Raw genomic sequence first — 14,812 nt, forward strand, 5'->3', positions numbered from 1 at the left:
ATGCATTACGTGTGTCCAATCTTTTTCAGAAGACATTTTTTTTAATACACATCAGTTAAGAAATTATACCATCATGTGCTGCTTCAAAAAGATGGAAGTAGCACATCATGCTTAAGGGTATTTTGTCGCACCTCTAACAATCAAGTTTGAAGGTAGCAAATGTATCATAGTAAAAAAAGCCTGTTTATTGTGTAAGTTTTTCACACGTTTGGATACCTTGTGACAAGGCTGTGATATGACAGTTGCAGCAGCATTCTATCCGAGAAGCGGCTCCTTAGCATAGAGAGAAAGCACTGGTATCTACGGCGTCAATTCGAAAAGCCAAAAACAATCTATAGTCCTCAATTTCACTTGCGTCTTTGGCGACGGTGACAAATCTGAACCCAACGAGGTCTATGGGTTTTGTTTTCAATGGATTAATCACTTCTTTAGTAGATATTATGTCAAGGGCGGCGCTTTGGAATTGAAAATTCCAAGTGATTGGTTCATCATTAATCCAATTATATACACCGGGAGTATAGGAGGTAAACGTTGACGGTCAGCTATTCATTGCTAATTACTAAGAGCGATGTTTTTCCTGTCAGAACGACGTCCACATATACATTATAGAATCTTAGCTAGCTTTTAGATATATCAAAAGTGCAGTACCAGAAGATCGCATATCATACGGTAGCAGAAAAAAAAAAGCAATAGTCAATTACTTATCAATTTATTCTATTGGTACGCTATAATCAGACGTCTTAAAAGCTGTGCTGCTTCCAATAAATGGTTCAGTACTCGAATATGAGGAGCAAAAAAAAGATGTAGCGGTTGTTGCTCACATACACCTTCATTGGGAATAAAAAGAGCGGATATACATATCTAAATAGTGCGCAAGTATTGCGAGTCTGCAGAATACATATCCGCTATCTACCAAGTGCCGCAGAAATGGCAAAGCTTCGCTTGACATGACCTCGATACTATTCTCGTCAATAAAGCTGTAGACGGTCTGAGATCAATTGCTTCCTTGTAAAGTTTCCAACCGACAACGGCGTTTATAGTACAAATGCAATAAAGTACACGGGTATATAAATGCACTCTATGTTCCATATTGTATGACAGACGGATCTAGATGCTGATGTATGTACAATCATATTTTATATTAAGACGGTTCTACTAATGGTGGTCCTCGACTCATATTTGAAGGCACTCGTACAGTTAGCTGTAATTATTAGCTGCTAATAACGTCGATGAAGGTGTTTATCAGCGGTAGTAGAAGCAAAAACAACAGGTGATTTTTGTGATACATGTACCATATACCCATCGTTGTGATTGAAAAGCACAGAGCGTAATAACAGCAATACCAAAATTTGATCTGACTGAGCTCTACTTTTCCTAGACCTAATGAGCTTCTACATCTCTTCCATCGAGCTTACCGCGCCAGTATCTGTTTTCTTGTAACAAGCTATTCCTCTTATTTCAAGAAAAACCAGTGCATTTATGATTATGCATCATAAGCCCTCGCTGGATCAGGGCAGATTTTCTTGTTCGTTATGCCCGCCTTGACATAGTCACAGAGTGGAGAGAGGAGAATTTTGGGTGAGCGAACCTTTTTACCTCTCAAACACGCACCCTTCATAAAATACACATAATGAGCGAGATACCACCTAGCCAAACTTTATATTTGCAGAATCTACCTGCCAAGATCAACATGGAAGGTAGAGTATGGTTTTGAAGCAAAATACACTAAAAGAAAAAGATGCACCCACGCGCAAAAAAAAAAAACACCATACAATGTCTAAAAAACGTCATCGATCACTCTTTATGTAATGCAGAGCTTCGAGCATCGCTCTACCATTTGTTCGTGACACACGGAGAGATCATGGATATTGTTACCAAAAAAGCAAACGAAATGCGTGAACAGGCTTTTATTGTGTACGAAGATATTGCATCGGCAACGACAGCAAAGCGTACTTTGGACGGATTCAGCTTTTACGACAGACCATTGGTACGTTTACGACCCGGAACGACAGCGTTGTGCCTTTTTGTTCTTTTTTTTTCCTTTCTCTTTCCCTTACAGAGAGTTTTATGCTAGATAGGAAAACTACGTAATATGAATTGATATGAATATGAACGTATTTTCTGTTATTATTAGAAAATCGAATATGGCAAGACCAAATCACACGTGGTAGCCAAGTTGGACGGAACGTATCGGTTGCGGTCGTTGGATGGCAACAAGAAGGAATCAACAGCAGTAGCAACCAGCTCGAACAAGGTCATGAAGCGTGAGCCCGCAGGCGAGGATGAAGATGGCAGGCCATCAAAAATGGTACGGAGAGAGGAAGCAGAAAGCGATGACGATGACGATGATGAATAAACAAATTATGCTACTGTGTTTGCACTATTCTTCGATTTGGGTGTTCATATTGGGTATATTGAATATACAATATATATCATGTGTTTGCAATAAATGAAGAAGACGAAAGGCTTCTACTTTACATGTCAAACTGGACTCGCCATATGATAGCGAGCTAGTCGATGAATTAGATTTCGCAGTCCGTTATAACTGCGAGCCTCTGTCTTCCCAGCTACCTTAATTTCTTTCCCTTCTTTTATTATAAATCATGGACATTGGAGGCTCATATGGGACGCTGGGAGGCCCTAACATTACGATTCGAAGCCTGTCAAAGGATCATATTGATTTCATTTTGAGCGACACGGATTTAAGGTGTGTTAAATCAAAACGATTTTATTTTTTAAGTTGTGCTTGCTTTTTTTTACAGAAAGCAAATGACATGGCGCGTGCACTTTGCGAGTAATCAATTGGTGGAAAAACAGTAGATCGCATTGACTGAAAAGTCGATTCAATAAATCAACTTGATATTTTTCTCAATAGTGTGGCCAATGCTCTTCGTCGTGTCATGATTGCCGAGGTACCAACAGTAGGTAAAGTGTAAGATTGCTTTTCAAAGCGAATCTCTCCTCTCAAAACACTCGTTTTCATAATAGATTAATTAAAAAAATACCTTTCTTGTCTATATAGCAATCGATATGGTAGAAATTGAAACGAACTCAACGGTGCTCGCCGATGAATTCATTGCACATCGACTCGGCATGGTTCCGATCGATAGTCGAGACGTCGAAAAATTACGATACACCAGAGTGAGCATACATCATTATCTTATATACGCGCGCACCCGGTACATGACGCTATACCCGAATACGAAGAAAAGATCATTGATTACTGGTGGGATGGAATGGTTATAATTTTTTTTCTCTACAGGATTGTACCTGTTCGCAATATTGTCCAGAATGTTCAGTTGAGCTGACCTTGCATGCCAAATGTACGGATGATCGGACAAAGGCCGTTACCAGCCGAGATCTTATATCCTCTAACCCAACATTTGCACCGGTATTACAAGGTATGAATGCCAGATTGCAATATTTTATGGCGAAGAGTTGTATGTATCTCTAATTTCCTGATATATTTCATAACTTCTTTATTAGATAAAAACGACGCTGGTGTAATGCTGGTGAAACTTCGGAAAGGCATGGAATTGAAGCTAAAATGTATTGCGAAGAAGGTGATTAATCGATATCATATTCTATATGGGCGTCACAGTTCTATTCATCAAAGCAATTATGTACATAGGGTGTCGCAAAAGAGCATGCCAAATGGAGTCCTGTCAGTGGTGTCGCATTCGAATATGATCCACACAATAAATTGCGGCATACACAATATTGGTTTGAAGAAGATGAGAGCGAATGGTAATATATACTACGCATATTGTTTGGAAGGTTGGAAGAATTTGGCTATTGTAGATTTTACAAGTGACCTACGCTAACACATCAAAATTACGACACAGGCCCCCATCAAAAAACGCACAATATGAAGTTGCACCAGCAAAAGATGCTCGTATGTATTCTACAACATTATCATGCATCATTCGGAGGAAGGATAAGGTGCTGACCATCATAATTATCTAGCATTTGACTATAACGCAAAGCCAGACAAGTTCTATTTCGAAGCAGAGGTAAGAATAGAAAGTATGATGAATATTTTGGCAAGTAAAATAGCAAGTAGTTATGGCTCTAACCTAAGAGGAACGAATTATAAAAGACCGTAGGATCTTTGGCACCGGAAGAGGTAGTGACAATGGCGTTGAAGACATTGGTGGATAAGTTGGCATACGTACAAATGCAGATCCAAGAGGAAGTAGAGACAAAGGAACAAGATAATATGAACGCTTGGAACTTTTAGAGACGAATGAGGGAAAAAAGGAAAGACAAAAAATTGGTGGAAAAAATAATAATAATTTGGATTACTATAACTACTACGTATTACAATATTTCTATCTCAAGAAACCTTTACTTGCGATTTGCCTTGTATGCCTAAGGGAAGAAAAGGAAAGAGGTTTCCGAGTTAGAACCAGTGATTTGTATCCACGCTATCGGTATTTACGCCAATTAGCCAGCACCACTTACTGCAACACCAATTTTGATGCCTTCTTCCAAACCGACTTGTGGCTCGTAACCAAGCAACGTCTTTGCCTTGGTTATGTTGAAATAACGGGAGCTCATGGCCTGTTTGATTCTTGACCGGGTCATACCTTCCTTTAACGTGCTCTTCTCCCAAATCATCGCCTTGACATTATAGATAGCTTCACTGATATAAGCAATGACCATACTGGCGTTGTACGAAAGAATGATCTTCTTCTCGTTTGGCATGGGCAGACCATACTCGGCCCAAACCTTGGAGGCAAAGTCCCAGAATGGCACAGGGGTACCGTTGGTAAGGTTAAATGCTTGGCCAGCCGCGGGCGAAGCAGCATCCACGAGCTTTTCAGCAGCAAGGACGTGAGCATAGGCAACGTTGCCGACATAGGTGAAATCCATCAAGGATGTGTTGTCGCCAATCTGGAAACGATGTTGACCCTTTTCGCATACTTCAATCATTCCTGGCAAAAGCTGTCGATCACCAGGACCAAAGATGGCAGAGGGTCGGATAGTGCACGTGCGGATACCCTTTTCACCATTGGCAGCCAAAACAACCTTTTCGCATTCAATCTAACATGATAGACGGTGAATAATTTCGCGGTAAGTTAATATCAATGACAATGCCCAAAGCTGTTGAAGTCACTCTTCACATTCTCGGTATCACTTTTTTTTCAGTTTTCTTTTTATACCTTGGATTCGGTATAGACATCAATAGCTTCGGGTGGGTATGGAGTCGACTCGTCTACGTTAACCATGGGCTCGCCGGTTGAGATGACACTGCCAGAGCTGGTCACGACCAGAATCTCTACACCTCGTTCCTGACAGGCACGAATAATGTTTTTTGTACCGTCGACGTTGATAGAAAAGTAGAGATCGCGAGGAGGATTGCTCGAGTTGACGTGAGGAGGCGACGCGCAGTGGATAACAGCCGTTATCCCCTCGAGGGCATTATACACGTCGTCGAATTGGCGGAGGTCGCCAGTATAATAAGTAACATCAGCTTCTGCATCGGCGGGTTTGCTCATGTCGAAAACTGAAATTCTGGCACCATTTTTACGCAAACGGATTTGTTCTTGAATATGACGCCCAAGAAAACCGTTGCCACCAATGACTAAATACGAGTGCGGCATAGTGTACGATCGAAAGGAGGTATAATACCGAAAAGTACAAAATAAACTTTAAGAAGTTTTCGAAAGAAAAGAAGAGAGGTATAAACAATTCTGTGGAACCCAAAGCTCGCAGGTATTCATGATTTCGGTAACCGCCGCGGACGATGGTGACAGGATCGCTGTAAATATTCACTACCTCTCCTTTAGTACTAATAGACTATGGCAACGATAAGCCGGAACAAAGTGAACATGTCCTCGTTATGGTCACGTTTGACAACGTAAAAGGATCATAGCTGCTTAACAATTATAACACACAAAACGCATGCACGTGAAGCTCCAGTTTACATCATTCCCCACAACATAAAAACGAGTGCAAAAATGTCATCCACATGAAATAACGATACAAAAGATATGCGTGGCCGAGGAAAATTGATGTTTTAATGATGATAAAAACGAATTTAAACGACGGTACCAGCAGCAGAAGCAATACGGGGCCACAAGTCAGCGCACTCCTTGGCGACGGGACCAGTGATGGCGGAACCCTTCATTTCACCCTTGGGCTATTAATTACAATAAAAAGGTATAAATCAGTAAACAAATCTCTGACCCATACTTCTATTGAAATAAAAAAGGCTGGACACAAATTTAAACGAAACTCACGTTGACAATGACACCGGCGTTATCCTCAAAGTAGAGGAAGACACCATCTCTGCGGCGCCAGGCCTTGCGTTGACGGACAACGACGGCAGGCATGACTATAAATCAATTTAAGAGCAAATTGTATTTTTTTTGGAGTTTTAGTGAGTATTAAATATTCCTAAACCTTGATTAATAAAAAACGGAAAAGTAAATCAATTTACCCTTCTTTCTCAATTCAGGCTTGCCCTTCTTGACAGTGGCAACAACCATGTCACCGGCACCAGCAGCGGGCAAACGGTTCAAACGGCCCTTGATGTTACGGACGGCAATGACGTACAAGTTCTTGGCACCGCTGTTATCAGCGCAGTTCATGACGGCGCCAACGGGCAAACCGAGGGTCATGCGGTACTTTGTGCCGGAAATGCTAACTGTTGGTAGTAATTAAAAAAATAATTATGAATGAGTTTCGCTAATGTTCGTTCTTTTTTTCGCGCGCGCAATGTCTATATCGTTGGAAAAATATCTATCCATCCATCCGTCTAACTAATCGATCCATCCGTGTTGTGTATCTATTGTTGTATTGACGCGCGTGTGATATATACGGGTATTATCGAAGAAATGGCTTCACACCATACCTTTGGGCATTGTGTCGGTGTGTTGGAAAAGAGGAGGTCTTGTCGGTGGCCGACTTGTCTCCTGTCTTTTGCTGGTCTCCCCGCTTCCCTACTTCCTAATTTAGATTTAGCGGAACCCGAAAGTTGAAGAGTATCACCCTGACTACGATGAACAAAGTTGCCTGCTTATGTATCCTTCAATACGGTACTACGGGACTTATTCATTGAGGTTTTAACCATCATTGATTTTATTATCTCGCTGCTTACAGAAGCAGCTGTTAGCTGTGAGAAATATATATCTTGCAGTAACTTTTGTCTCACCAACATTTGATGGGTATATGTTTCTTCAACAATACCAATACTATAACAATGTTTGAATCCATACTTCCTTGCTATGATACTGCTAACATGTTCAGACCATGTACCATCTAGCTTGTTAGTTTTGCATATGTATGAAAGTGTTGTTTACTCTTCACTGGAGCTCCAAATGCATTTCCAAGGCAACAGTTGTCATTTTGGAGCGAAGCAATAGCTATTTATAGAAAACGTCTTGTTACTGATCAGTTCCCTTAACCAGCCATCATTACAAACCTTTTTGTTGTATCCTAACGGTTGTCTACATAGCATAACACAATGATTTTGCATGCCAAATATTGTATCATGAATAAAGCTACATAAACTCTAAAGAAAGGTATGACAAAGAAAGAGGCCCGGAGAAGTGATATCAAAAGAATTAAGCAAAGCGAAATGAAATACAAAACGTCACACGCGTTCTGAGAAGAGATTACTATCACTCTTCACCCTTTCACACCTTCTTTTTTCTCTCTTTGACATATTCACAGAAATATTATTTAATAATTGAAGCGCACTATGGATTTCGTAAAACGTCAGACACTCAATCTGACGGTGCTCCAACGGCACGACCCATCGATTATTGACATTTGCGATCAATCGCCTCATGCCGTCGTGTACAAGTTTATACAGGATAAGAACAGCTGGGTTCGTAGTAATAGCTAGAGCATTCTCGATAGTATATGCGTATACTTTGGGGGGATGTACGCAGACAAAAACGAGTCTTACAAATCGATCGCGGCTGAACGGTTTGTTTTAGGACAAGATGGGTGTAGAAGGCGTGTTGTTTCTTGTGAAAAGGTTGGTATTTATTATACGAAGACTTTATATGTATGCGTAATTGGTTGTTAAATGACGCAAACAGACTCCCTCTTACATTGAAACTGATTTATCTTTTAAATCTCGCGGTTACGTATGACTGTTTAGACAAACGGCACCAACATATGCTTTATTCATATTGAACCGATTGAGTATGGACAACTTTTGTCTTTACTTGAGCGATATTCGTGACCTCAGCCTGGCAGATGAATTCCTGATATGCCAAACGAGTGAAGGTACAGATAATGGGACCAATGAGCAAGCTGCCATGAACCTCGACTGATCATGGTTGATATTGTATTAGGAAAAGCGTGTGGTTTATGGTTATTCGAGGAAAAGGACAGACAGCGATTTTTAGATCGTATATTGCAGTAAGTAGCTATACCAAGATACGAATGTAGTGTGTAAGCGAGATAGAAAGAATAAAAGAACTAGAAAGAATAATGAATTTTTGTTTTGGTAGATTACGAAAGACAATGGATGCCAACCCTGTTCAAACACAAGTGGCATTACCTACTGCCACAGCACCATCGAGCGGACAAGTCGATATTCTCAAATTATTCGAGAAAGCATCAATTACCCCACAGCAGGCATCGATGCCATCACAGGAACAGAAAACACAAGCAAACAACACTTCCGATGCTCTTTTGTTGAATATGCTGCAAGCTGGACATGATGGGTCTGAACAACAACCGCCAATGCCTCCACCGCCTCCGTTTTCACATCAGCAACAGCAACCGCCATTACATCCTCCCCCACCGCCACCTCCTCCAGCACAACCTGCTGCAGCGTTTTTCAACGGCTATAATGGATTTCCTCATGGGTCTGAAGAATTCCATGACAGTGGCTTTCCTAACACAAGAAGTCAGCAACACCTTCCTGTTCCACCTCCTCCTCAGCAGCTGTTCAACCCGCAGTCATCACCTATGCAATTTCCATCTCAATCGCTACCGCAACAACCTCCGGCTGCTGCACCAGCTGCTGCTGCTGTTATCGGAGGTGCTGGCGAGCCAAACAAATCGTATTATCCGTCAGCTGTACCACCTCATCCTGCTGCAACCGCATCGCCGCAAAAGGCTGCATCTCTATTGCAAGCATTGCAAGGTGGTCCTCCACCTCCAGCCGTTCGTCAGTCGCCAAGAATGTCTGATCAGCATCGACCTTGGCCACCAACTGGTGTCATGTATCCCTCACCACGACTAGGCGGAGCAGCGAATGTTACACCGTCGCTGATGCCGCAATCCACAATCAACCTGACACAGCCAGAAGTAGACATGCGTTTCGCTGGTGATGGCCGGCCTCTTCTTTCAAAACCGGAATTCATCCAACAGTTCCTTAACATGGTTCAGGTAAACGTTTCGGCTGAAGCAAAGAAAAGGATCTACCACAAATGTTTTGCAAATAGCAACATATACTAACACCATCTCCTAACTGAATTCAGAACGACACATCATTCTTAGATACGTTATATGAACGATACCGAAACAAACAAGCACCACAACCACCGCCGTTACAACCACCAATGCCAATGCCAATGCCATCATCGTCATTATCATCATTCACAAACACAAACAACAGAGCAATGCCCCCATACCAGCCAATGTGAAAATAGCAACGAAAAGATTAAAAAGCAAGCGACAGATATTTTACGCACTGCTAATAAGTGGGACAAAAAAGTCTATTTTATAAAGAAGAACATCTTTTGCGAGTCTGTTCTTCTTTCCGGTATGATCTACATCATCTACATCACACAAAAGATTTATAAAGAGGATACAGAAAAGAATGGCTGGCTGTGCATTTGGGTGTATACGTGATAAGTGATGAAAGCATATGAGTATGAGAGAGATATGGATAAAAGATGTGGATTTTCCAAGTGTTCTGTTTTCACAAAAAAAAAAGGAGGCAGCATTTATAAGGCTTCTACGGGTATTGATGTCTGTTCTTCAGCGACTTGATCCAAAGGAATACGATTACTTTGGTTCCACTCGGCCACAAAACGTTCTAGGGTTTTTGCAGCGATCTGGCCACCGTTGTGTGCAACGAGACGCTCCGGTTCTTCACAGCGACCAGATAGTCTTGAGGCCGCCTCGATTGCTTCACCCCAATAACCCATCTCAAAGTCCTCGCGCTTTAATTCTACAGCGCTGCCTTGATCGTGCATCAACTTGAGCAGTCCATACTCTTCAATAAACTGTGGCCGAGGTACGTAGACAAACGGCGTTCGGTGACCAATGCACTCGCTGCAGGTACCATAGCCCAACTTACCGAGCACGACATCTGCCGCATTCGTCAAATCAGGAACATAAGCGTCGCGTGATGCACGATAAAAGTTGTGAGGTAAAGTTACGCCATCCGGCGCACAGCAAACAATGCATATCCAACCGCTTGGTAAAGGATCGACCCAGCCTCCTTTACCCAACGCCTGGCCGCCAAACGACAGTAACAAGATCTTGTTGCTCTCATAGACCTCTCGTGGGACGCCGAGTCCTTGGAGAACTTGCTCGCGGTCTGTATGGTATTTCCGGAAAACAAGCGGTACGTCGACAATCCGTCGTTCGTAGGAAGGACGCTTTCTGTTGCTGGATCGGACGTTTGATTGGCTTGTACATGGGAGCTGCATTTTGCCATTAACGACGCCCTTGTCCGTTTTCTTGAGCTCGTCTGGGAAGCTGGTGGTGATCGGTGTAACTGGAACAAGGTTTTCTGAGTCATCAAAGGATGGGATACGGATCGCCCCCGGTAATCGAATTAACAGGTCTGCGTTTCGGTAATCCTCTATTGTAGTCTCGACCATTTGGCGGATCTCTTGGTCGAGTTCATCTCCTTCACAGAGCCCTTTATATACTTCGTCAAATGTAAAGTTACTCGCAATGGCTGCTGGGATACCTGCCTTTGCTGCAGCCGCACTAGATACCACGATATACGAATTAGCATCCCTTCTTGTCCTGCTGCTGTCATTCATCCCTGTTGCCCCGGAATTTTTACAGCCACACCATTATACTAAACAGTAATATATAGAAAGACTCACCAAGGCAGGAACGGAGCATCGCAAACAACACAGTCAGCACCCACTTGCTTTAGCCACTGTGCCTCTTTAGTCAACGTTTCTGGCCGTCGCTCAAGAAACAGTTTGAGATTTGCAATAGTTTGGTCGCGATCGACAGTGTAAGCAAGAGGTTGAACAACTCCGGCATCAATATCTGCTTGACGATAGATCGCACCCAACTGTATAACACCTTGGAAAATGAAGTCGGACGCATTCGAAACGACGTAAATTTTATGTTGTGCCGGTAGCTTTAAAATGTCAGAGATTATTTGGTTGGCTCGAGTGGCATGGCCCCAACCTATATACGAGATGATCGTTTAAGCTTTTTTCCGTTCTCCTTTCCGAATTGCCAAAAGTCAAGTACTTCATACCATGTCCAGAAACATAGACACAAAATACAAGTGGTCTAGAGCCTGTGTTTGTAGTGGTAGCTGTCGTCGTAGTAGACGCTGTGTCGACGGTGAGTCGTGCCATGAAAGAATGAAGTGATAGAGTAAAAATAGAAAAAAGAAGAAGAAAGGGGCAACTCTACGCTTGCGTTATATTTGAAATGCGGTCCTGCTTAGTTGCCATGTTACGACGTTACACAAAGGTTTCAACCGCCTAAAAGAAACGCAGCAACCCTTATCAGGTATACTGAATGCACTCGGTCAAATTAATGGCTGAGAATGGTTAATGCTTTGTATATAATGGACGAGCATACTTACAGTAACTTACATAAGAAAAGGCGTTTCGCTGATGCCAACTGTGGGCAAATATTTGAAAGGAGCATACGATCATCCGTAACATAGAAAACTGAGCCCACCATTCTATCTATGTACACGTGATTGTCAAGTTTTTTTTTTACTTTTTTTGTTTCAATTTCACTTGCAAATATAACAGTATATGTAACGTAAATAAGAGGTGTGTTGAGAGGAGAAATGAGACGGTGCGCTGGTGGTTAAATCGATATACAACAGGAATGAGGGGAGAGAAAGGGAGAAAGAGAAGGTCTAATAAGGGTTGGGAGCGAAGAAGGAAAGGAAGGCTATGGAAAATTAAAGGCTGTGTTCTTTTTTTGCAAGCTAATTAAAAGCCGACGCCTGCCATCGTGGTATTAAAGTGAACAACATCATGTATCATCAAGGCGTCCACGCCATAGCGTTCTTGGATGGAGCGGTACCGTTCATCGGCATTCATTTGGCCATACGTGACAAGAACCAACCCACTCTCTTTAATATTCTTGATAAGCGATGGTACTCGTACCTATTTATAATAGCCAATCAGTATTAGTTGCACATTATTCCTCCTTGCGTTAATATGTATATTGAACCATACCAATGGCGTTGATTCGCATATTACACCCAATAGATTGTTTCGTTTGGCGAATTTGACAGCTTCTTTGAGCGATGTACACCGCACATCTTGTTTTCTCTTGGTATGTACTTCTTCTACACCAGATTGCCGCCGCTTAACGCCACGGGAGACCTCGTCCTTATTGAGCCCGCAACAAGTGTTGAAGAATACCGCATCTACATAGGAAATAAGCATCGATCAATAACCACAACGAACCGAAAGTGGGCACATGGGGAACACTGTGTTTATACGTTGAAAACTTACAATTTGGTTGTTTCCAGTTGATGACTGTGCATATTGCTGGATTGAAGGATGAAAAGAATATGCCAGCGCTTGTGGTATCAATAGGTAATGACCGAACATAGTCGTAAACAGTCTGCAACACGACATCCACAAACCCATTCCGATCTTGTAAATTGGAAAACGAATGAATATCAAGTTCACACACTGTAGGATACTTGAGATCAACGTGGATGCCCATATTCGGTGGCAAATGCTAAATTACCCGATGGTGAATCTTTGTTCGCTTTCTCTGACTCTCTTTGGAGGCGTCCCAAATCATGAAACTTACCCGAAGTACTTGCTCTAGTGACAAGAATCCTGGCTCAGAGTTCAGACGTTGCACAATCATGCTATTGCCTGTCATCGGACATATCTGCTGGTTTGGATCATTGCTGCCACGATTTTGAGCGTTGGCCATAATTTTGCGTCCAAGTTGACAGTATTGTTCAAAGGTGAGATCAGAAACGGCCAAGTCCAAATCTTCAAATGGTACAAGCCAGTTTGCAAATACCACCGGTACGTAGTCTTTGGTTAATTGAACGGCCACACGCACATAATCGCCCGCTAAAGATGATGCCGTAATAAAGGATGGAAGCGTAGTTGACGAGGTCATAGATACAGGGTGAGTAGTTGGTGTTGTACTGGTGGGAGCAGTGGCGGTAGTGGTGGCAGCGGTGATTGTCCCGATAGAGTCGGAGGATGGTTGTGGAAGAGGTGGCTCAGGTGTTAGGCGGGCTGCCGGAGGTGCAGATGCGACTGAAGCTGAAGAAGACGAGGGCATAACGATGTTTGTGGATTTCCAGTATGTTTCAATACGACCCCCGATTTCGAGCTGGACGCCACGGAAAGGCTTCACCACAGAATAATCGTAAGCGAGTTCACCTATGACCTTGAGATGGCTGTCGAGGAGTGGAATAGTGCGATGGCCTTCAGTGATCTTAAAGTCAGCTTTTGAGAACGTTTCGGGCAAGGCCACGCCTCGGCCGAGGACCTTGGATCCGAACGTAGCAAAGATATCAAATTCGAGCAGAAAGTCGTCGAGCTTGTCAACCTGGAAGCTGAATATTTCGCGATCATCGACAAGCGGCAAAATGACGCTATGTGGAATCATACCCGTGTCAGGCTTTGATGTGATGATCAATTTTAAGGATGATATTTGTGTGTTGTCGTAAAGGCGAATAGGTGGTTGATGGAGGCTGATTTGAACTTGGTATTTGCGGTCCAGATAGCTGTGGCCATAGATACGGAAAGGAAGGATGGGTGGTGGTAATGAGAGAGAAGGGATAGCATCCAGTTCGTGTTCGGGTTCTTGTTCATCATCTTCTTCCATGCGTGTGACTTGTGTTCCAGTTGTCGATGCTTGAGACTGATCCAACACGGGCTCCACCTCGCATCCGGCGTCAATCAGTAACTGTACACATTCCATCTGACCTTCCCATGCAGCATAGTACAATGCTGTCTTGCCATATTCGTCCTTCAGATTGACCTTGCAGCCCGCTTCGATCAATATCCGCACACATTCCGCATGTCCATCACTTGCAGCCCAAAACAGCGGTGTCCATGAATTGTACTTGTCCGGAACATCCAGATCGTCACGGTTGCGTGCCAGCATACGACATAACTCAACATGACCTTGACGTGCGGCCAAATGAAGTGGATAAAGCGATTCCGCATTGGGCAGATTTTTCGCGCCGCGTTGGTATAAGATCAACGCGATGTCCGTGTGACCATAGTAGCATGCCAGGGATAGAGGAATATGGTCGGCGTCGTGCTTTGGTTCAATGTCTGCGCCAGCCTTAATCAAGATATCAACGCATGTCGCGTGCCCGTTTATCACCGCATAGAGCAAAGGGCTGTAACCGTCGTGGTCCCGCGCCTCGATATCGGCGTTTTGTGTAAGCAAAAAGGATACGCATTCGCTAAATCCATTCATTGTTGTATAATGGAGCGCTGCTCGTCCATAAGCATCCGCTGCCTGTACTTTTGCCCCGCGTTCTGTACAAATCTCCAATAGATCCCGTCGACCTGCCATTGCTGCGACATGTAAGCACGAACGTTCGTTGATGTCATCCACGTATCCAAAATCAACTAAATTCGTCGCTATCAGCAGATCAATGATCTCTTGCGATGCCTCCGAACAT

At 43.0% G+C, this 14,812-nt stretch overlaps 8 protein-coding genes across 8 annotated transcripts; 3 read left to right on the forward strand and 5 right to left on the reverse strand.

The window, feature by feature from the left end:
* The first annotated feature begins 1,334 nt into the window (after positions 1 to 1,334).
* On the forward strand, positions 1,335 to 2,479 carry BDB00DRAFT_836045 (uncharacterized protein). Its single transcript, XM_053124445.1, has 3 exons — positions 1,335 to 1,697; positions 1,815 to 1,987; positions 2,135 to 2,479. The coding sequence occupies exons 1-3, from the start codon at positions 1,631 to 1,633 to the stop codon at positions 2,354 to 2,356; spliced, it is 462 nt and encodes a 153-aa protein (XP_052977030.1). The 5' UTR covers positions 1,335 to 1,630; the 3' UTR covers positions 2,357 to 2,479.
* Positions 2,480 to 2,603: 124 nt separating this feature from the next.
* BDB00DRAFT_768222 (RNA polymerase Rpb3/Rpb11 dimerization domain-containing protein) lies at positions 2,604 to 3,751 on the forward strand (the record flags this gene model as incomplete). Its single annotated transcript, XM_053119721.1, has 6 exons — positions 2,604 to 2,707; positions 2,876 to 2,925; positions 3,023 to 3,141; positions 3,263 to 3,401; positions 3,487 to 3,563; positions 3,632 to 3,751. 6 exons carry the CDS (start codon positions 2,604 to 2,606, stop codon positions 3,749 to 3,751), a joined length of 609 nt encoding a protein of 202 aa, XP_052977031.1.
* Positions 3,752 to 4,446: 695 nt separating this feature from the next.
* On the reverse strand, positions 4,447 to 5,606 carry BDB00DRAFT_768152 (uncharacterized protein; the record flags this gene model as incomplete). The annotated part of the gene is made up of 2 exons (XM_053119714.1): positions 4,447 to 5,046; positions 5,166 to 5,606. 2 exons carry the CDS (start codon positions 5,604 to 5,606, stop codon positions 4,447 to 4,449), a joined length of 1,041 nt encoding a protein of 346 aa, XP_052977032.1.
* A 332-nt stretch (positions 5,607 to 5,938) lies between these two features.
* BDB00DRAFT_836057 (60S ribosomal protein L23) lies at positions 5,939 to 6,891 on the reverse strand. Its single transcript, XM_053124446.1, has 4 exons — positions 6,860 to 6,891; positions 6,446 to 6,652; positions 6,246 to 6,340; positions 5,939 to 6,145 (listed from the first exon to the last, which is right to left on the reverse strand). Exons 1-4 carry the CDS (start codon positions 6,867 to 6,869, stop codon positions 6,044 to 6,046), a joined length of 414 nt encoding a protein of 137 aa, XP_052977033.1. The 5' UTR covers positions 6,870 to 6,891; the 3' UTR covers positions 5,939 to 6,043.
* Positions 6,892 to 7,708: 817 nt separating this feature from the next.
* On the forward strand, positions 7,709 to 9,614 carry BDB00DRAFT_874942 (uncharacterized protein; the record flags this gene model as incomplete). The annotated part of the gene is made up of 6 exons (XM_053127279.1): positions 7,709 to 7,837; positions 7,950 to 7,990; positions 8,117 to 8,244; positions 8,313 to 8,379; positions 8,472 to 9,357; positions 9,450 to 9,614. The coding sequence occupies 6 exons, from the start codon at positions 7,709 to 7,711 to the stop codon at positions 9,612 to 9,614; spliced, it is 1,416 nt and encodes a 471-aa protein (XP_052977034.1).
* A 57-nt stretch (positions 9,615 to 9,671) lies between these two features.
* Positions 9,672 to 11,865, reverse strand: BDB00DRAFT_527492 (uncharacterized protein). Its single transcript, XM_053117743.1, has 4 exons — positions 11,772 to 11,865; positions 11,426 to 11,690; positions 11,037 to 11,352; positions 9,672 to 10,914 (listed from the first exon to the last, which is right to left on the reverse strand). Exons 2-4 carry the CDS (start codon positions 11,526 to 11,528, stop codon positions 9,918 to 9,920), a joined length of 1,416 nt encoding a protein of 471 aa, XP_052977035.1. The 5' UTR covers positions 11,529 to 11,690; positions 11,772 to 11,865; the 3' UTR covers positions 9,672 to 9,917.
* A 92-nt stretch (positions 11,866 to 11,957) lies between these two features.
* On the reverse strand, positions 11,958 to 12,617 carry BDB00DRAFT_528110 (uncharacterized protein). Its single transcript, XM_053117745.1, has 2 exons — positions 12,372 to 12,617; positions 11,958 to 12,299 (listed from the first exon to the last, which is right to left on the reverse strand). The coding sequence occupies exons 1-2, from the start codon at positions 12,582 to 12,584 to the stop codon at positions 12,123 to 12,125; spliced, it is 390 nt and encodes a 129-aa protein (XP_052977036.1). The 5' UTR covers positions 12,585 to 12,617; the 3' UTR covers positions 11,958 to 12,122.
* A 118-nt stretch (positions 12,618 to 12,735) lies between these two features.
* BDB00DRAFT_527925 (ankyrin repeat-containing domain protein) lies at positions 12,736 to 14,812 on the reverse strand. The gene has a single exon (XM_053117744.1). It carries the CDS (start codon positions 14,701 to 14,703, stop codon positions 12,886 to 12,888), a length of 1,818 nt encoding a protein of 605 aa, XP_052977037.1. The 5' UTR covers positions 14,704 to 14,812; the 3' UTR covers positions 12,736 to 12,885.

The sequence above is a fragment of the Zychaea mexicana genome (genome assembly GCF_025766255.1).
Source record: "Zychaea mexicana strain RSA 1403 chromosome Unknown BDB00scaffold_66, whole genome shotgun sequence".
NCBI classification, from domain to species: domain Eukaryota; kingdom Fungi; phylum Mucoromycota; class Mucoromycetes; order Mucorales; family Lichtheimiaceae; genus Zychaea; species Zychaea mexicana.